The sequence below is a fragment of the Ovis aries genome, chromosome 7, assembly GCF_016772045.2.
Source record: "Ovis aries strain OAR_USU_Benz2616 breed Rambouillet chromosome 7, ARS-UI_Ramb_v3.0, whole genome shotgun sequence".
Classification (NCBI taxonomy): Eukaryota; Metazoa; Chordata; class Mammalia; order Artiodactyla; family Bovidae; genus Ovis; species Ovis aries.
This window is the reverse complement of record NC_056060.1, coordinates 27,014,170-27,036,001: the sequence shown is the minus strand read 5'-3', so window position 1 is coordinate 27,036,001 and position 21,832 is coordinate 27,014,170. Positions and strand designations below refer to the sequence as shown.

Sequence of the window (21,832 nt, the reverse complement as noted above, 5' to 3'; positions counted from 1 at the left end):
TGAGGCACAAGAGCAGACCATTCCCAGTGGCGTCCGGGGGCCTCTCTGTAGACGGCCTAACTATTTGCATTGTTGGTTTCACTCTCCTGGTGGGTCTGTGCTGTGTTCTTCTCCCCTGTGTGCTGTCGATGCCTGCGGATCATCTCTGCCCCACCCCGCCGGTGCATACTTGTTCTCAACCTGCCAGCTTCTGACGAATCACTACGAACAGTGCTGGAAGTATTATTGTCTGCCTTCGGGCTGGGGGAGCTACGGTCTGGCCGTGGAGGAAGAGCTACATCTGACAGAGAAGCTCTTCTGGGGGATTTTTGACTCCCTCTCCCATAAGGTAATGGCAGTGCTCCTGGAACAGAGCGGGGTAAGGGCAGCTGGACCTCGGTGATACAAGCACCTACACATAAGAATAGCTGGTTCCCAGTCACCCTCTGCCATGTGCCCGAAACTCTGCCAAGCACTTTGCAAGCGGATCACATGCATTATCCCAACTACCCTGACCCTCATTTGACAGGTGGGAGATCTGTTGGTAACTTGCCAGACTCACAAAGTTAACATGTGGAGAGCTACTTTCAGAGTAAATCAGAAGAATACCTCCAGGTTCCAGGATTAATGACTGACTTCATTCCCTTCCTTCCCTCCTCGCCCCCCCAACCCCGACCCCCACCGATGTTATATGGCTCCCGTTAGCCTGCCTTCACCAAGTTCAAGCCTAGAGAAGTCCTAGCATCTGCGCTGAGGTGGGGACGTGGGATTCCCAGGAGACTTTTCAGGGGAGGAGCTGTCCAGCCCCTGGGGAGGAGGAGCTTGGGGGAGGACTAAGGGCCTCTGCATCCCAGCCTTCCTGTGCGGTCTGATTGGAACACAGCCCCAATCTCACACGTGCTCCCCTTCCCTTAACATATATTTAGATTTGCGATATGACCAGCTTTAGACGAAGTCAGTAACATTCAGGATGGTGTGGCCGTAGACAGGTCACCAGCTTTAAAGTTTTTGGGTATTCATACAGAAGTCGAAAGCAGCAATACAGCTCCACTCTGGTGTTGGTTGTGAGTATGTGCTCAGTCATGCCCGACTCTTTGAAACCCCATGAACTATACCCACCAGGTTCCCCAGTCCATGAAATTTTCTCCAGGCAAGAACTGGAGTGAGTCACCATTCCCTTCCCCAGGGCATCTTCCCAACCCAGGGACCAAACCCCATTTCTTGCCTCTCCTGCATTGGCAGGTGGATTCTTTACCACCGCACCACCCGCACTTAAATGATCTTCGCGCCTGTCTCCCTTTGGTCTACTATAAGCAGATCAAATATTGTCCCTCACCCCACGTGTTTCAGCTGAGATTCCTTCCTGGGCGAGGTTTAGGAGAGGATGGTGATACCAAGCAATCTGCTGACACTATCAGCGTGTGCCCACATTGGCTACTGGGGGGCCCAGCCAAGCTGCTGTGCCCTCTCCAGGCGCAGGCTGGGTCAGTGTCTACAACCGTCTATGGCCAACAAGTTTGTAGACTTTTCTGGCCTAGTGAGAAGCACTTTAACCTTTAGATATTCCTGCAAGTAGCTAAATATGAGATACTGACTTAAACCTTGATTTAAGGTTCCTCAACCTACAGCAACGGAGAAGACAATGGCACCCCACTCCAGTTCTCTTGCCTGGAAACGCCCATGGATGGAGGAGCCTGGTGGGCTGCAGTCCATGGGGTCGCGAAGAGTCCGACACGACTGAGCGACTTCACTTTCACTTTTCACTTTCATGCATTGGAAGAGGAAATGGCAGCCCACTCCAGTGTTCTTGCCTGGAGAATCCCAGGGACAGGGGAGCCTGGTGGGCTGCCGTCTATGGGGTCGCACAGAGTTGGACACGACTGAACTGACTTAGCAACCTACAGCAAATGGTGACTTGAAGGCTTTACAGACTGTCGCTATTCTGTGACAAGGATACCTCAGTTTCCACCAGAATGCATTATAGGTCTTACACGTTCCCCATTTTGGTGAACCTGGGAAAACGCGTGTGTTGGTTTTTCTTTTCTTCCCCCAGCCAATTGGTGAGTGGTTCTGCCGGTGGCTGTGGTTCTGGTGCTGTGCTAACGTGGTCTTTGTCTTTCCTCACAGAGGTATGACCCAGATCTTTTCCGGATGGCCCTGCCCTGTCTCAGTGCAATAGCGGGGGCCCTGCCGCCAGATTATTTAGATACCAGAATCTCAGCCACATTGGAGAAACAGGTCTCAGTGGACGCAGATGGCAACTTTGACCCCAAACCCATCAACACCGTGAAGTGAGTCCAGAGTCGTCTCTAAGCTGGTCCTCTATTTCACCCCATGGCCAGTGTTTCTCTTTCAGAAGAAAGCCAGGAATTTACACTTCCTTCCCTTCTCTCCCTTCCCTTCCAACGCTGTTCACCATGTCCCTTGACACTGCGAGTCACATCAGGTGCTGGATTTTGACCTCAACTCCTGAAGGTTCAATCCATCCGTATCTGATTATATGTTATATTATTCTATTCTGCACTTCTTTTTGGAGGGTGGAGTTGGTTTATTTATTACAAAAAATGGACGCTCTCCACATATGTCTCCCGAGGCATTGTAAGTGTCCTGACAAATGATGCAATTAATTTATTAATGAGTTTTTTGACAAAATCTTTGCTCTTTGTGAATTAGGCCTGTACAGTACTAATAGCATCATACATCAAAGCCCCTCCTTAAATCACACTCAGCTGAGCTCCCACAAGACTTCAGGATGTGAGGGCAGAACAGCCCGGGGGGGTCCTTATTTGAGAAACTGGACCTGCTCTTTACCAATGAATGCTGGATTTTTGGAATGACTCTACAATAATTCCTTTTAATTTCTCCCACTGATTCTCCAGCATGCCTCACTGGTGGTGATTAGGCCATGGACAAAGTATTAGACAAGATCTAGTCGATTTTGCCTTTGGCAATTCTGCCCCAATTATGATTATGGGTCATGGGGCATACAGGCCTCATCTCCAGCTACATTTTCAGTGAAAAGCTCCAAACCTGCTGTGGTATGAGCAGGGGAAAGCAGGCATCTTCTTATGGACCCCTTGGACTTCTGGTTTACGGCAGTAGTTCTCAGATAAGAGCCATAGTCTGAGCCTTTCTCTGGAGCTGTCAGTTTTGATAACATATAAAATTCATCTTTGGGGAAATTAAATACACATTCCATCAGCAGAACCTTGAGCTGAATAAATGGTGGGAAATAGAATTGAACCTGCTGTAAGAAAGAGGTAAAGGATGTGGTATACCTTCAGGCTGGCCAAAGGGAAGGCAGGTATTGATTTTGGAGAACTTGGCCCCGTGAAAACATCAGTGGGCCAAAGGATGCCGAAAGGTGTGACAACATGGACGCTTTTATAAACATTATAAGACAGTGTGAAACTCTAGCAATTGTGTGCTAATGATGACTTGTTCCATGCTAATTTGAGAACTCTGATTTCTTCAGATAGACTTCTGACATCAGAGGTTCTTTGAGTACTATGAATAATGAAGATTAACTCTGACCAAAACTTAAACAAAAAAGGACCTTATTGTAAAAAGATACAGGGTCATTATTAAAATCTAGGGAAAGGCTGACTAAGCAGGCCTCAGCAAGGACAGGAACTAAAGCAGAGTGACCACATGGACATTCTCCAGGTGTCCCCGTTGGATGCGTCACCGTGAAGAGTTTGCTGTCCTGATCTCACTCAACTCAAGATTCAAGTTACAAGTTCTCTGGTGGTCTAGCGGTTAGGAGTTCTGCACTTTTACTGCCGTGACCCAGTTTCAGCACCTGGTCAGGGAAGCGAGAGCCTACAAGCTGCACAGCACAGCCCTCCCCCTAAAAAAGATTCAGATTCCAGAGAGAATGAGTCCAGTTGGCCTCATCAGAGCCAGTCCTCAATGACAATTCACGTAAGACTACATACAATGCAGGAGGACTTGCTTCTTAAAGGGAAGCAAAGGTGTATTACCAACAGAAGGGGTAAAGCTGTGGGGCTAACAGAGATGACAGATGTCCACTGGACTGTCGTGATTCTAGCATTTAAGCATGAATCACCAGACCTCAAAAGGTAGACAGGCACTCTTTTGGACCCCTAGGTACTCTGGCTACCCACCCCTACCATCCCCCGATTAGAGTTGTGAGATGGCAGGGCAGTGTCTTTGATGAATGCATTCTCACAATCTGGCCAGGACAAGTCTGGTCCAGGAGCTGAAGTGGTTCTTAGGAGCCAAGGGAACCTGGGGCAGCTGGAGGAAGGCTGCCTGAGACGCAGAGGCTGCTGCAGAGCCGCCCTCTGATCAGCTGTGGGTGTGTCTGTGACCTGGTCCTGAATATGCCACACCTGGAGCTCAGCAAGGCCACCGAGTCTGGTGTTCAGCTTCAAATCTGGAGTCAGCTGGCTGATCGCATCCAACTTCTGTCGGTTGATTGTTAGTTCTGACTATCTTTTTAGCACATCTGGCTGAAGTGCTTGGGGAGGTGGTAATTTTATTTTTCCCCTCTTTTCACAGCTTCTCCTTGCCTGAAAAATTGGAATACATCGTCACCAAGTATGCTGAGCACTCCCATGATAAATGGGCCTGTGACAAGGTAGGGATTATCATCCAGCCAACAGTTGTCAGGGGGGTAAAAATAACCAGCCCAAGAACATTAAAGTGTTCAGTCCAGGAAATCTATCTGACGCGTCTAAGTGACAGACTTGCCATGCCAAGAGCATTCATTATTTTTGAGTGGCCATTTCCCAGGGATGGTGGAGGTCGGGGAAATAGGTGGTGGCAGCTGCTGGTGCAGCTTTTCTTGTCTCTCAAGAAAATGATTGATTCTGAGAGGGCTGCTGTCTCTCTTCCCGTTGCATTTCCTGGAGCTGGTGCTCAAGCACATGCTTATGTATGTTTGACATAAATGCTTAATGTGGGGCCAGAAGCTTTTATTCAATTTTTTTTTAATGTAGCATTAGGCAAGGGAAAATTGAATGGAAAGCTTTACTCTCACGTTTTGCCGGCAAGCTGAATTTTGGTCTAGGGAGGACACTCATCTTCCCATGACAGGCAGTGCTGGAACTTCCAGACTCTCCCTTATTAATAAGCCCGTCCATCTGGTGTTTAAAATTCTTCACCACATGAGGTCAGGCTGCTTAATAAGTTTAATTGCTCTGTCAGCCCTTTAATGCTGGCAGGCAAGAGGAGAGGAATGTGCCAAAGCCATCCCGGAGTCCTGTAGGCAGCCAGTTAAGCACTGGGGCCATTGCTCAGCTGCAGTTTACAGCCCGAAAGAGTGGACCCACCTCCATAGCACAACTGCAGAAACCACCTTCCTGGTTGCACGCTGGGTGAGATATAGCTTGAAGCCTTGGCTCAGCCTCTGTCATGAGCTGGGCTCAGCTCTGATTCTTTCCTGAGCTACTGTTTGGGGCTCATGACAACAACGATCATTGTATCTGTAGAATGGGCTCATGATTCTAGAACAGAGGTTGGCATGCTTTTTCTATGAAGGGCCAGATAATAACCATTTTAGGATTTGTGGGCCAGACAGTCTCCATTGCAGCTACTCATCTCTGTTGTGGTAGTGCAAAAGCAGCCATAGCCAACATGTAATGAAGGAGCAGCCCATGTAATACACTAAAAACTGTATTTCTAAAACAGGGACTCAGCTGGATTCTGCCCAAGGGCTGTCTGTAGCTTGCTGACTGTTGCACTAGAGCATCTGTGTTTTCTCAGCACGCCTTCATATGCCCATCTGGGCAGCTTTGACTTAGGGACAGGGACACCTCCACGAATCATCCGGTGCATCCCTAGGTCACATGCATTTTACCTTTTTAGTCGCTCCTGAATTTATACAGTTCTGTCTGACCAAGCCATGGTTTTAGACCAGGCTGCACTCATCTTTTGCCCAGACAGTGTGATAGCCTTTCAACTAGTCTGCCCATGTGTATTTTATCCAGTCCGCTCCTCATGCTGCTGACAAGCAATGGTTGCAGTATGAAGGTTTGGTCAGATTCCCCCAAACGGATCATGTTCCCCAGGCCAGTCCCTTTTCCTTGTTAAAATCCCTTAATAGCTTCTAACTGTTTTATTGTCAAAGCAAAAATCCTTTTTGTGGTCTGAGAGACCCTGCCACCATCTCTAGCCTCATCTCTCTCCCCTCATCCTCTGCCTTCCAACCACATGCCTCTTATTTAGGCTCATTCCTTCCCTCCCTTCCCCACCCCCATCTCTCTCTCTCTCTCACACACATACACACTCTCTCTCTCTCTCTCTCTCTCTCTCTCTCTCTCTCTCTCTCACTCTCCATAAGCCTGGATCCACCTTGTCTGAGCCAGGTACCCATCTGTACTCAGGTGAAAACACCATTCATCAATTCCTCCTTCAAAATCTATCCAAGTGTGAATTCCTAGGATACCTCTTTCCCTGATTTCTCAAATATAGGCCCTCTTAGCACCTTGCTGTTTTCCTTCACAATATTTTTAGAACAGTCTGATATGGTTCTATTCATAACAGTTATCCATTTATATACACCAGTTATGAGCTATGCATTTACTGGTGTGGTATTTGATGAATCTCTTTTCCACTATCCTGGAAGCTTCACATTTGCTCACTGTTGCCAGGTGGGCATTGATAATCTGACAAGGAGAAGAGTATTTCCCCTTCCCCGCAGTCTGTGGGGTCCTTGAACTAAATGAACCAGCCATTGTACAGGTTGTGCTTTGCTGTGATGGGCATGAGCACTGGGTGAGAGCATCTGCAGGAGACCCCAGCCCAGTAGAAGGGGGTCCAGGAATGCTTCCTCGAGCTGATGACATGTACAGTATGTGATAGAAAACATTGTTCAGACACAGGGGAGCAAATGCTGTGTAGGCTGTGGAAGCAATGGGTGGCAGACCCTGAGAAGCAAGAGTGTGTGGTGGCTTTCAAGGAAGTTTGGTTCAACATAATGGGGTCACAGAGTAGGGCAGGGGCAGGAAGGCAGGACACGAGACTAAAGGGGCCAACAAGCTCTTTGCTGCAGCCATAGAGGCCAGGAAGAGCTTGGATTTTTACCGTGATGGCAGTTACAAATCAGAAAATTTTAAAGCAGCAGAGTGCTCTGATCAGAGTATTTTATAGAAATAACCCGACAGTGGTATTGAAAATGGAATCCATTAGAGAGGGCAAGACTGGAGGCAGGTACCCATCCAAGTAATCCAGGTGACAGCTGACGGTTGTTTAGCTGCTAAGTCATGTCTGACTTTTCAAGATTCCACAGACTCTAGCCCACCAGGCTCCTCTGTCCATGGGATTTCCCAGGCAAGAATACTAGAATGGGTTGCCATTTCCTTCTCCAGGGAATCTTCTCAGTCCAGTGATCACAGCCACAACTCCTGCCTGGCAGGCAGATTCTTTACCACTGAGCCACCTGAGAATGCCCAAAGTTGGCTTCTTATTGTTGAGTTGCTGCCATGCCTGACTCTTTGTGACCCCATGGACCGTAGCCCACCAGGCTCCTCTGTTCATGGTGTTTCCCAGGCAAGAATACTGGAGTGGGTTGCCATTTCCTCCTCCAGTGGAGAGTGATGGCAGCCTGGGCCAAAGCACTGGCAAGAAAGTGAGGGCGAGGCAGACGATAGGTCTGAGAGGTTGAACACATGTGAACAGGTACAGAGTGAAGGGGATGTTGAGGAAGGCTCCCACGTTTCTGGCTTGGAAAGTGAGTGTAGGCTGATGCTGTTCATGGAGATACAGGGACCCCAAGAACAAGAGCCATTTAGAGAAGTGCAGTGCTGGATTCTCTTTCTGACATGTTGAGAGGTACCTGCAGACAGCCAAGCAGAGCTCAGATAGATGCGGAAGTTACGGATCTGGACTGCAGATACTGATTTGGTATTCATTTACTTATGGACCGGGGCCTAGATTACATACCCCCGGGAACAGTGTGCCCTGAGAAGGGACACAAGCTTGAAAAACTCCCCATTAACAAGTGGGAGGAAGCAGACACTGAGAAAGAGCAGCCAGAAGTCTCTGGGCGGTGAGGTTATGAAAAACAGACTGTGACTTATCTCTGTATCCCCAGTGCCTGGGACAGAGTCTACAACCTACTGTCATAGACACTCAACCAATGTTTGTTGAATAACTTTCGAAATTCGTCAGCTTCTATGATTCTAGGAAGCGTGCTTTGCTACCGTTTTGCTCTGGGCTTGGCGGGCAAGGGGAGCAAACCAAATCAGTTCCTCCATGCCATGGCCAGTAGGTCCATTTATCACAAGGATTCAGCCTTGACAACTGTCCTTGCCTGTGACTGTGACACGTTGACCTGAAAAGCATTGTTCTCGGGCCTTTTGAAGTATCCTTTCTGTCTGTAAAGGGCCTGAAACACAAGCAAGTAAGTGGAGGGGACAGCCACTAAAACAGGAAGAAATAGAGGAGCAGGGTTCAAAACTCAGGGGGCAGAGAGCCTGGCAGCCTTAAAAGATCAATTAGATATTTTGGGGGGAAATTTCCAAGCTCTGTCACGTTCCATTATTGTATTTGTTCAGTGAAAATAGAAGCTGGGCTGTGGGTCACATAGCAGGGCTCTCAGGATGCCAAGGATATTTGAACTGAGAACATTTCTACAGAGTCAGAATGGGTGGAAATACGGCATTTCCCTGGATGAAAATGTGAAGACCCATCCATTGATCCGGCCTTTCAAGACATTAACCGAGAAGGTAAGGACCACTGAGTGGCCGTGCTGGTTTCCCTTCCCCGGGAATTACGTCCCAGCAGAGGAGCTGAGGGCACATTCACGGTCCAGCTCCTTAGAGACTTTTCAGGACTCAAGAAGCTCCTCAGGAGCTGGCCTATGACCCACGGCCCCAGGACCAGCTTTGAAGAGCCCGTTGGAGAAAGAAACACTGGTCAGCACTCAGAAGCTGTACTAAAATACATTTGGTGGTTCACTTGGCAACTGAAATAGGAAGTGCTTTTGTTAGATTATTGGGGGGATTATTTTGTTAGATTTTTTTAGAGGGGGAGACATGAATTCAGATGGAGAGGACTTCCAATCACGAAGGATGACAGGAACAGAGGAGAGAATCCCCAGGGAAATATGAACAGGTCTCATAGTTTGGTTTGCTTTGTTAATTATGAGATTTGGTTCAGCTTAACTCTGAATTCCTATCTTGCCATCAGTAAGAGTTCTCTGTAGGCATAAGATTTACTGTCACAGGTAAAGGATTATATGTATACCTTTATATGCATATTCACTGGCTATCAAATTGTGTATGACTCAAAAGAGGATTGTGCATCTAAGGAACTCTGGTTCCCAAGCTCAGAGGAGAGCTTTGTGCAGATGCATTTTGATGTGCACCATCTTAAATACCTTCCAGAGAACAGAAGTCACTCTTGAGAGAAAGGGGTGGGTGCCGAGGTCCAGCCGCAGCAGAGTCCAGGCTTATCCTCAGGATGGACGACGTCGGCCAATGAAGAAAGATAGATACAGAGATAAAGAAAGAGACACGGGGTGACCAAGCTTCTTCGAGTGAGGCCCCTTACTTTATTCTTCTCCAGGCTTTTATACCCTGAGTTATACATACAGCAAGGTGAAAAAATGCAGAGTCAACTCAACATTCCATCAGTAATAACTTTTATCGACATCAGATTCCTTCCTGCAAAAGTCTTATTTTCTGTACATCATCTTCTATTCTGGAGGCCTGTTGATATTCCATGATCTCCTTTTGATAAAGGTTGGTCAGCCAGAATACCAGAACAATGATTTTTCCTTACAGTGTTTCTTCTTAAATTCTTAGCCTGTGTCACCCTTAAAGTACAGAGTTACATTCTTATGGAGCAAAGATTCAGCAGGTTACAGCAAAGAAAGAACTTATTAACTCAAAGTCTAATGTTGCTAATGCTAAGGCTATTACTTGCTTCTTCTACATCCTGACTATATGCACTCCCAGGAACACAATGGATAAGGGATGTGAGAACTTGGCAGCAAGCATTGCATAGGCCCAACAATGTTGCAAGAGTCTGGATAAAGCTGCCATGTAAGCTAGAATGCTAACAGAGGGTTTGAAACACTCCTTTCACGCCCAGGAGATTTAGAAACTAAAGCCCAAAGTTAACTCTTTTGGTCAGGGACAGACCCCTGCTAATGTCAGAAGAGCTGGTGAAAGACAGAAAATAATAAGACAGACAGATTCTGGTTTGGGGGTAGATGCTCGAGCAGGTCCAGGGGGCCCGTTGAGTCCTGAGGCCTTGCTCATCAGGACTCTTCCGCATGACCTTGTCATGGGTCAGGTGGCCCAGGGATTCCCTCGAGTCCTGCATGACCTTCTCATGGGTGGGATCTCCCGTGCTGGCTCCCAGCAGGCGGGGCCCAGGCGGGTGACACTTGCGCAGTAAGTGCTGCCTGGAGGAGGCAGAGGTGGCAGTGCTGGAGGGAGTGGGGTGGGGAGAGGGGAAGGGAAGAGTTCATTGTCTTCTTGCTTCTCTTTAACCACAAACTGTGGGTAATGTCTGGCACATTCCCCTTAAAAGCCTCAAACTGTAGCGTCTTTTACTTAAAAACCTCCAAAAGGCTGAGGATGTGTTTCAGATGGGATGCTGCAGAGGGTGTTTTGACCCAGTGAGAGGAAGCTTAAGTCAGTTAGCCTCCTCCGCTGTGGGCTCCAACTTCTTTTCCAGGAGACAGGCCAGCCAGAGTGCTGGAGCCTGCCCTACACAGCTCTTCTGCTCCAATGTTCTTCCAGGAGAAGGAAATTTATCGCTGGCCTGCCAGAGAGTCCCTGAAAACCATGCTGGCTGTGGGCTGGACTGTAGAGAGGACCAAAGAAGGAGAAGCTCTGGTTCAACAGCGGGAAAATGAGAAGCTTCGAAGCGTGTCCCAGGCCAGCCAGGTACGACCATCACACCCAAAGGCCAGTGCTCGGCCAGTAGAACCCGTGGAGAATCTGGGAGTGCTCTGCCCAGGCAGCAGAGATGAGGCTCTCCACCCATGAGCCCTGGGAATGCTCTGCTCAGGTAGCAGAGATGAGGCTCTCCACCCATGGGCCCTGGGAATGCTCTGCCCAGGCAGCAGAGATGAGGCTCTCCACCCATGAGCCCTGGGAATCTTTTGGGACAAACCTTTGGCCACTGACATTGGGGATGCTGATAAGAATGATTCTGCCTTTGCTTCCCTAGGGCAACAGCTACAGCCCTGCCCCTCTGGATCTCTCCAATGTTGTGCTCTCCAGAGAGCTCCAGGTCAGTCTTGATGCCTTCAGAGCCAGTGTAACCTACTTTCTAAAACACCTCAAGTACAGGGAATGTCAAACTCCAAAGAGTTTAAGAAAAAAAAAAGAAGGGAGAGAATGCCTGAAATATCACCACTGAAATATCAAAATTAGGGTGGGCCACACTGAGCAGAGGCCACTCATACGAGACAGTCTCAGCAGAATTGACCAACGGTCAGAGGAGGTGAGGCTTTGCACTTCTTGGGACATCAAAATAGGTCATAACTCACTAAGAGGAAGAACAAACAGCAAGTTTCTGTATCAAAACCCAAAACAGAACTTATAAGAGCCAGGAGAAATAACTAGTAACAAAACTAATAACAACTAGGAGAAAACCTATGAGCCGCCCCTGGGTGGGGGTGCTGGCCTGGTCACAGTAGGTTTCCCCAACCTTGAGGACAACTGTATATTCCATGGTGGATTCACTCAGGTTGCCTGTAGTGGTGCAGATGAGTCATCATTGCAGGATATCAGGACTTGAAACCAAGAGAATGAGATTAAAAGCCCTAAGTGGCTTCCTCCCACCTTGTGCACCAGTGACTGTGACGGAGGCAGCTACTCCTCAGAGCACCCATCAGACCAACCCTTTGTACCTTAGAGAAAGTTCCTTTCCAAAGTACACCCTTCATTCCAGGTCACTATCTTATAAGTCTTGTAAAGATGAGTTCTATTTGAGAAATCTCATTTTTGCCCCAGTTTTCTCCAACATGGAGCCATTTTTTAGTTGGCTAAGCTGAAAGCTTTGGGGATTCTAGATTTTTGCTTGACCTCCCACTTACAGCTCGCTTTCTCAGGTCAGGAGTAAGACCCTCAACTCCTGTGACAAATGAAGTGCCACCAGCATGCAGTTTGCAATGGAAATGTGTGTTCTCTCAGAAATGCATCACACTGCCGAGATAATAAGTTACCAGGGAAGGACCGAATTAGAAATTGTTTTCTGTGTGTATGGGAAGATAGAAAACTAATGAGGTGCATAAGCACAGACTAATTAATGACAGGAGACACTTAGCAATGTGCAGTTAGCATTTGGTGGTGCTCTGTTTCCAAGGCTGCCTGAAATAGCCTGGCAGATATGAACCCATTTTTCTTGCTTGCTTTCTCTCTGACCGTCATCTCCCTGGTGGGACCCAGGGGATGGTGGAGGTGGTAGCTGAGAACTATCACAATATCTGGGCCAAGAAGAAGAAGCTGGAGCTGGAGAGCAAAGGTGAGCTAGTTTCACAGCGTCCCCCACAGAAGGTGAGCTGGGGGGGCAGGTGTGTTTTCCCAAAAGAGCAAAGGAAGAGCCAAATATTTTGTCATCTCACTTCACTGACCCCAGGTGGCGGCAGTCACCCTCTTTTGGTACCCTATGATACCTTGACTGCCAAGGAGAAGTTCAGAGACCGAGAGAAGGCTCAGGACCTGTTTAAATTCCTCCAAGTGAATGGCATTGTGGTTTCCAGGTAAGTCATCTTCCAGGTGATGTTAGTGGGACAGGGACAGGCTGGTGTGGTCTCTCCTGCTCTAAATAGTTAATCACCTGCCTGCATAGCAGATCACAGTAAGGACAGCAGTTGGGTCTTTTGAAGTAGGTAAATGTTTTGGAGCATGAAGTCCTCTCTTCTGTCATAAATAAGACTGGTCGATGTCAATTTCTAAAAAATCAAAGATGCATGCAAAGAACCTAGCAAAGAATCATGACAAATTATACGTACATACCTTAAACATTTAATTTTAACCTAAAACATACAAATATGCATTCATTCACAAATCTTGTACTGTAGGCCCCAGACCTTAGTTTAGTTTGTTGTTTTATTGATTGGAATTATAAAGCACATCCATAATGCATCCTCAAACATCTGAAACTTGGGCTTCCCTAAAGAGCGGTGAGAATTAAGGCACATACAAAACTCTGTAAGTGCCACATTCTAGGGTGGTTTTTTTTTTCTTTCAACTTCCTCTCTAAGTTTTACAGTTTTCTTATATCTAGTTCTAAAACTCTGTATGTGGGAACTTACAATTGCAGGTCTTTGTAAAACATGCAACCTAGTTCTCACAGAATCACCAGTTCTCTTCACACTTGTATTTTAATGTTTTCTATGGTATTTAATAAAATGCCATAATTACAATAGAGACCATGACTGACATCAACAACCCTCAAAAAAAGACTCAGCTCCTGGAGAGACTGAGTGAACCATGATTTCTGAAGACTTTATCTCCAGCTTATGTTGATCAGAATCATCTAGATGAAGGTTTTAGATGAGGATGGTCTGGGCTGCTTAAGTCTTAAAGTTAGAATCTGTTTTCCTGCTGGTCAGTATCAGCAGTGGGCTTTGCTTGCCAAGTCCTTTGTAGAATGAAAAGCAAGCAAATGTCCCATCCTGATAAGCCATTTCTCCTGAAAGAAATGTCTGCCCAGCCAGCTGCTGTTTCTTCTTTTGGTTTCCTACAGAATTTTTGCCACTGAATGGCAGAAACCCCAATAAAATTCTATACAAATATTTCTATTGTAGCTCATATGAAAGAATAACAAAGCTTATTTGCCATATTGTTGAGTGGGAAAGGTCAGGCAACAGGGGATAGCCCCTGGGGAAGCTTTTGAGAAAAACTCCCATCATCATTTTAATCCTGTTCCTAATACTGCAATGCATGCGGACTGTGGTTTGCCAATAAATAACTCACTCACAGAAATGAAAAATTCCTCTTTATGATAAGGAAATCTAGAAAACAGGGAGGAGAAGGAAAAAGATCACCGAGTTCAGCAAACATATCCCTTAGCAGCTTACCCTGTGCCAGAACCTATGATGGGCACTTGAATATGCCAGTGAGGAGGCGACATCCTGTCACCAAGGAGAACCCCTTGGTTCCTGCTGCCCAAACCTCAAATCTGCCCCATCCTCAGCTTCCCCATAACTTGATGACAGCCCTTTCTTCCGGGTGCTCAAGCCAAAACCCTTGTCTCTTCTCTTTTTCCTTCAACTTGCATCCACTTCTTTAGGAAATCCTGATGGTCCTCCCTATAAGATACCCAGAATCTAGCACTTCTCACCTTCATGCTGACACTGTCATTGCTGAAAGGGCTTCCTTCCCATGCTCCCTATTTCAACCTTTGGCCTCAACAGAGTACTCCTGTTAGAATATAGATCATACCGTGTCATTACTCTATTCAAAACTTTCAATAGCTTCCCATCTCAAAGCAAAAGCAAACTGCTGAGGACAGCCCATGGCATCCTAGTGACTGAGCCCATTGCCCACCCCATGCCCCTCTGAACTACTCACTTTCACTCCATCCACACTGGCTTCACTCAGCATGCTTGCTCCCACCTCGGGACCTTTGCACCCTCGCTCCCAATGCCTTGAAAGCTCTCTCCCCTGATGTCTCTATGTCTTCACCTTCCCATGTCATCCTTCCAATAAGCCCAGCACTGATTTAACACAACAGTCTGCTCACCCCCCACTTCAGGCACTCTTGGACCCTTTCATCCTTTAACTTTAGTTTTTCTTTTATTCACAAAGCTTATTAACCTCTGTCACTCCATGCACTTTATGCTTTGTTTTATGTAGAGTTCATGTCTGTTCATGGAGAAGGCGATGGCACCCCACTCCAGTACTCTAGCCTGGAGAATCCCACGGATGGAAGAGCCTGGTGGGCTACAGTCCACGGGGTCGCTAAGAGTCGGACACGACTGAGTGACTTCACTTTCCCTTTTCACTTTCATGCATTGGAGAAGGAAATGGCAACCCACTCCAGTGTTCTTGCCTGGAGAATCCCAGGGACGGGGGAGCCTGGTGGGCTGCCGTCTATGGGGTCGCACAGAGTCAGACACGACTGAAGCGACTTAGCAGCAGCAGCAGCATGTCTCTTCATAGCTGGCATGTAAGGTCCGTGAACACAGGGGATTCCTGTTTGCATCTCTGCTTTTGTTCCATCTCAGCATTTGTTGAATAAATGATGCAGATCTTTCTGAAAAGTCTTTTCAGAAATTATTGTAGCTCAGATGTTGCATGCTCATGGAGGCAAGTTCCAAATTCAAGGGGAAATGAGTCAGATGGTGAGTCAGATCACTAAGCCAGAAAAACCATTAACATTTGGAAAACAGAGTTGACACAGGGAAAATTGCTGGTGCACTGAAGTCACATAGCTGTCTCTGTTCCCCTCTGGGGTTTGCCCGTTTCCAACCTAGAGGTATGAAGGATATGGAGCTGGATGCCTCCTCCATGGAAAAGAGGTTTGCCTATAAGTTTTTGAAGAAGGTTCTGAAATATGTTGATTCGGCTCAAGAGTTTATTGCCCATTTGGGTAAGTATCACTGTGAAATGTCACAAAAATGTGTGCTTCTTCTAATATCAAAAAGAATTTGATATTCATTTTTCAAGGAAGGATGTTTTCATGCCATAGTTGTTCATGATTCTTCTAGGCATATGGTTTGGGGAAGGACACAGTGACTGAGATATTCCCCCACACTCCCCACTTTAAAAAAAATCAGCTTTGTCTCGTTTTCCTTCTGGATTTGATTGAATCATTCGTCATTTTTAATATAACTCATCCTATTCTAAGTGTTCCATCTTTTTGCTTCGTGGCTGTGAGATTATGACTCAAGCTCTCTGAAGCTGCCTTCTCATCACTAAGGTGGTGAAATGGGTGGTGATACTCTAGAGAATTGACACAAAAAATAACCACCTCTCACCACTGCCAAGTACTTTGTAAAATATTAGATATTTTGTAAAAATCAAATGGCCTTTTCATGATGAAAAGTTGCTCTGTCTCTAAAACGCTGTGACTGTTTTGGTTTTCTTTGCTCGGGCCAACTTTGTGTCACTTTTGTCTTTGTAGAAGCCATTGTCAGCAGTGGGAAAAATGAAAAGTCTCCCCATGACCAGGAGATCAAATTCTTTGCCAAAGTAAGTGACCCTGTGCATTTAACTATTACTTTCTCCTTGGCAGCCACACAAATTAGGGTACAAGTTGCACAGATTCAGCAAAGATACTCAAAACTCCAGTAATGGCTTTGATCATACAGAACTGTTTGTTGTGGAACAGTCCTGAGGCAGGTTGGTGGTCCGAGGAGGTGGGCAGCCTGCTTTGCTCCATGCCATCACCCAGGGACTCGGGTTCTTCCTCTCATGATGTTCTTCCATCTCCTAGAATGTGATCCCTGACAGTTTGGTCCAAATAGACACAACTGTATCACATCTGTGAGAAAGGGGGAAAGGAGAAGGGAAGGAAAGCTGCTGTTTTATTAAAGTTCTATCCCAGTGGCTAGAACATAATCATTTTAGCCTCAGCTAGCTGCAAGGGAGGCAGGTAATGCATCTTCAGCGGGTGGCCCCATTCCCAGCTAAATTACAGGGGTTTGTACAGCTAAGAGAAAGAAGGGGAGAGTGAACATGGAGGCCAGTGAGCTGTCTCAGCCACATAACCTGAGAAGCAGAGCCAGGATGCTCCAGGCTAGTGGTGCTAGCCCATCCTCAAGTATACTGTTGAATGCCATGCCCAAGAAGCCACATCTGAGTGCTGGCTAAGTACAGGACAACTCTGAAAGTGTTGACTCAGGAACCCATGTGCACTTCTTTGGGTGCTTAGTATCTTGCTCTATCCCTTCACATGTACCCAAGGCCTTTGGTTACAGGAATAGGAAAAGAAAATGTGTTGGAAACTGAGATCCACAGGATAGTGTTTCCTGGAAATTCCAGAACCAGTGTTCAGAGGCTTTTTGCTCACTGAGAAGGAACTTGTTCAGAGGAACCAGAGGAAGGACTTTTGCCAGCTTCCTAGACGTTTATCTCCAGCGGACCTTTCAGTTCATCTCTGGTGGATCTTGCAGGTTCTCCTCCCACTGGTTGACCAGTACTTCACCAATCATCGCCTCTACTTCCTGTCCTCCCCTCTGAAGCCCCTTAGCAGCAGCGGGTATGCCTCCCATAAGGAGAAAGAGATGGTGGCCAGGTGAGTCTACAGGAGAGAAGGGCATGGCGCTGATGTGACTTCCACGAAACCCCAGATTCCTGGAGCTTAAATGGTGAATCTTTGGAGAAATGAGCTGTGGCCTGACAACTGGCAGCTCAGAGGTTTTCGTTATCATCTTTTTTCTGAAAGTGACTTTATTCACACTTACCTGTGTATTATTTTGGCAACCAAGAGAAGTGTGCTGTTTGTGCGTATCAGTAGGATTAGGGGGTGGATTTATATACTCAGGTCAGCTTCCATCCTGAAATATATTTAGAAAAAGGTGAAGGTAATTCTGAAGCTTGGGAAAAGCAAACACACAACATTGAGGAGAAACAGATTAACCCTGCTTTCAATCCCATTCTTATCAGGTTTTTAAAGATTAAATTGCTGTTAAAGAATCAGATTTTACAAATCTTGGTATGGATGATCTGAGATTTGAAATCTAGGCTGGCATAATTCAATTTAAATTTCTAACAGGAAACAAATTTTAATCAAAAGTGTCAGCTTGCCTTCTCGTTCCACTGGGTGAAACATGGGGGTGTCTCAGCAGAACTGAGAACAAAGCAGGGTGCTTCATGATCAGGCTTTGAGGTGGATCCCACCATGCCTCAGGTTTAGGATTTATGAGTGACAAAAGGATGGGTTAGATTTCTAAAGAGCAGAGAGTTAAGGATATGCACAAATAACTGCCCACCTGTGGAAGTATCATTGTGAAACACCACAGTGCTTTAATTTCTAAGAACCACCCAGGTATTATGATCTCCATTTGCAGATGAGGAAACTGAGGTTTGAGCAGGTTCCTGCCAGTGCCTAAAGTGACCCCAGATAATAAGTGAGAGCAAGAATGAAAGCCCACCCCTCTTTATCCAGATCGAGGAGCATTTTCTTCCTTTACTGATATTTGTTAAACAGGGAGAAGCCCATGCTGTCAAAATGAGATGCACTTACAACCAGTTACTGACCTAACATTTCGTAGATATTTCCACAATGCACTAGTGTATTTTGTAAGAAGGAAAATGAGGTGCCAAGTGATATATTCAGATAAGCCAACAGAGGGCAGGTGTGTCTGTTCTCTTCATCTATTTTTCTTAGATTATTAATTCATGGAAATGTAACATTTGTTCAGCCAGGCACCATTTGTCATGGCTGGAATACAACCTGGAGCTGATTAGCCTTGCAAATAGCTTTCAGATCCATCAGCATGCCTGCCGCCCTCCCACAGCCATGGCCGTCTCGGCCCTGAGCACGCTCCCACTCGCAGGCCCCTCTGGTCCCCAGCCGTCACCTGTGCCCCGCCTCTCCTGCATCTGATGCCATGTGTCAGAGCTTTCCAGTCTCTCCCCGGGGACCTCTTCATCACCTTCTAACTCTGAGAGGAGACTGAGGTGCCTGGGGATGCTGGACCTCATAACTCTTGGCAAAGAACAGTGCTTCTACTTAAATGGTGGGCCCCAAAGGTGACCCCAAAAAAAGGGCCTTTGGAAATTTCAGGCCCTGGCCTTGGCATGCCTGAGAGCACTTCTGACAGCAAGGGGAGCCACATCTGTATCAGAATCAAACAACCCGAGGATCTGCTTTAGCTCTAAAAAATGTTTGCACAAAGTAGGTCCACATGGAAGCATTTTGCCAGAAATAACTGAGTTTATCAGCCCCTAATTCTGCAGACTAAGAGGGTCATGTGATGAGTCTCTGCCTACAGATGAGAAAGCTAAAGCACAGAGGAGTGAGGTGGCTTCATCATGACAGCCAGCTAGTCCTGGCAGACACACAGGACTCATATTCCTCCAGGATCCCTGCCAACTCCATGAGTTTTCATCAGATACATAACTCCAGGAAAAAAAAAAAAAAAAAAACCACCCTGGGAAGAGAGAAAAGGCCCCAGTCCATATTTAATTTGACACTTGCTGCCTGCCAAGTTTCTGTTAACTTATTCTGAGCTCTCCTAAGCTCGAGGCCAGGGTTTCCAACTTATTTCCACTGCAAAAACAAATGACTAACCAGGAGAGACTTTGGCTCTGGTTTCCAACAGACAGCCCAGAAAGGCTCAGGGCATTCACTGAGAACCGTTTAGAAGTGAATAAGTTTTCATCCCCACCAACACTTAGATGGATTTCTTCTTCATTTGACTTTCCCACAAAGACTTCGGCCCTGTGTTAGAGCATGAGTTCTAAGACCATGGGAAGGACTTCAACTGGATCTCATCTGAGAATCCCACAGCCTGTGCTGAGTGATTTTATTCTACGTTCCCTCTTCCTGTTCCTCCAGGAAGGACTGCTCTCTGAAAGGGTTGCTAAGTTCTTGTCTAGCTGTGCCAATGTCAGATAATGTCAGCATTCTCAGTAGTCTCCTCCAGGAACACAGGTCAAATGATGGCCATAGTGCTCTAGAAGGGGGGCCATCAGGAGAGTGTTCAGAAGCACCTATGGGCTCTTTGCTGACTACACAAGGCACTCTATTCAGTTCAATTCAGTTCAGTCGCTCAGTCGTGTCCGACTCTTTGCGACCCCATGAATCGCAGCATGCCAGGCCTCCCTGTCCGTCACCATCTCCCGGAGTTCACTCAGACTCATGTCCATCGAGTCCGTGATGCCATCCAGCCATCCCATCCTCTGTCGTCCCCTTCTCCTACTGCCCCCAATCCCTCCCAGCATCAGAGTCTTTTCCAATCTATTAGGCACTGTGAAAAGTAAAAGAGTAAGACACAACTGGACGCCAGCAGGTTCCATAGTAGAAAATGTGGGTAAAAGCATGGAATAGGGTCAAAAAACACGAAAGCATGGCAGGTGGGATTTCCTAGCTTCAAAGACATGGATCAGACAGCAGTTAAGCCTATAGGCTAATGGAGATGACAGAGAGAAGCCATTCCTTGAAATGTTTCTGGTGCAATACAGTATTGCCCATATCTGAATCTTTATTCTAATCCTGCCATCTTGCCCACCTCCCAACTAAGGCCTCACTCAGTGAAGACAATAAAAATGGCTTGCAAGCCATTGCAACAATGGAAAACTCCTTCCAGAATCCTCATTTATCCAAATGTGGATGTTATCCAAATGAATGTTTTTAGTACTCTATAACAAGAGATGGTTTGCAACAGCTGTCTCATTGCAAAAATATTGTAGCTATTGCAGAAGGATTGTTTTCTGTAACACTGTAGATGCCTGCAAGGTACCTTTCATGATTCTCCAATGAAACGGGGGGAACCGCATGTTTTCCTAGTTTGGTCCAGAGGACCCTTTGAGGGAAACACAGTCCATCTTCCTTGGCGGGGGGACATTCTGTGCACTTTGTTTTGCCGTATGGGGGCTGAGGGATGAGGTTTAAATGGGTCTGTCTTGAATCTCTGTCCTTTTCCCACTTACATTTTTTTCTGCTTCAGCCTGTTCTGCAAACTCGCTGCTCTGGTTCGACACAGGATTTCCCTCTTCGGTAAGAGAGGTATTGCTAAAGGCTGCATGTCCTGTGATTACCCTGAACTCATGTCCCACAGACAACCTGAGGCTTAGGACTAAGGTGTCACCTAAATTTGCCATAGGAAATAGGGCTGAAGCATGATAAATGACCTCTGTACCCCTCAAACAGCTTAGATTTTCCACGCCAATGAATGTTTTAAGCTTTGCTTCTAACATCCATCACAAAGCCATGTGTCAAGCCAGAGATAAATGCCTTGGCCCCAAACAGAGCCCTGGCACTTTGCGTATTGGTGGTTAATTATGCTGGGCTGTGGTTTGTGCTTACTGAGAAGATTGGGTTTAAATGACAGGCTGAATGGCTTGGGGAGTAACAGGTGATATGTTTGATTTTAGGGAGCGATTCTACGACAATGGTGAGCTGTCTTCACATCTTAGCTCAGACACTTGACACAAGGTAAGTGTGCCCGGCATTTTCCAGTGTTTTCTCAGGACCCCCCCCTCTGACTCTTTCTCCTCACTTACTATTGGATGGAAGAGGAGATGGGCCACCGCTCTGCAGGAGCCAGGGAGGGAAGGGAAGACAGGGAAAAGATGGAAATCGCCCTGATACCAGCACACTGTTTCTCAGCTCAGGATGGAGAGCCACTGTCGTGGCAGATACTGAATGCTGAAAGCTGAGCATTTGATCAATTCTTGTCTTCTCTGACTGAGAAGTTCATCTTTCAGAAGATAAAACAGACAGCTTGGCAAAATACCACTTTGTACCTAATTCTCCACAAAAATAGTAAAAGCTATCTGATGGGTGGTGAGGCCATAAGGATCCTGGGATAGGGACTCACAGCACTCTGAGTTCAAAATGGCCAAGGAGGGGACGTGATTACTGAAAGATCAAAGACAAAGATAGATTCCAGCCCGAGGGTGGCCTGAGGGTCTGTAGGAAAGACGGCTGAACAAGAAAGGAAGTCTTCCTTCCTTTCACGTACTGGATTGGCCAAAACGTTTGAGTTTTTTTAATAAGATGTTATGGATAAAATTATGCATATAACATCAGATATATGTGTGTGTGTGTACATATATTATGATAGTATAAAGTATTTGATGAGATAAAAAGAGAGGCAGTGCAAAGAACTGGAGGGAGCTTTCCTTAACAGACGCGTTAAGTAGGACTCTTCGCAAAGTCGGGAGAACATGCTTCCCAAAACCCAAGGCAGAAGAGAGGCAACAACCTAAAAGAGCGGCCAGATGATGAAAACCTCTATAAACTACAA

The 21,832-nt window shown here is 46.5% G+C and overlaps 1 protein-coding gene across 1 annotated transcript in view; it reads left to right on the top strand.

The window, feature by feature from the left end:
- Nucleotides 1-21,832, top strand: part of RYR3 (ryanodine receptor 3) — a 576,153-nt gene that overhangs the window by 462,070 nt on the left and 92,251 nt on the right. The window contains exons 50-62 of the mRNA XM_060419037.1: nucleotides 188-328; nucleotides 2,107-2,270; nucleotides 4,504-4,582; nucleotides 8,583-8,672; nucleotides 10,698-10,844; nucleotides 11,131-11,193; nucleotides 12,354-12,429; nucleotides 12,544-12,667; nucleotides 15,389-15,504; nucleotides 16,039-16,106; nucleotides 17,030-17,151; nucleotides 20,531-20,580; nucleotides 20,958-21,018. Of these exons, the coding sequence (XP_060275020.1) occupies nucleotides 188-328; nucleotides 2,107-2,270; nucleotides 4,504-4,582; nucleotides 8,583-8,672; nucleotides 10,698-10,844; nucleotides 11,131-11,193; nucleotides 12,354-12,429; nucleotides 12,544-12,667; nucleotides 15,389-15,504; nucleotides 16,039-16,106; nucleotides 17,030-17,151; nucleotides 20,531-20,580; nucleotides 20,958-21,018 (1,301 nt within the window). The remainder of the gene's footprint in view (nucleotides 1-187; nucleotides 329-2,106; nucleotides 2,271-4,503; nucleotides 4,583-8,582; nucleotides 8,673-10,697; nucleotides 10,845-11,130; nucleotides 11,194-12,353; nucleotides 12,430-12,543; nucleotides 12,668-15,388; nucleotides 15,505-16,038; nucleotides 16,107-17,029; nucleotides 17,152-20,530; nucleotides 20,581-20,957; nucleotides 21,019-21,832) is intronic.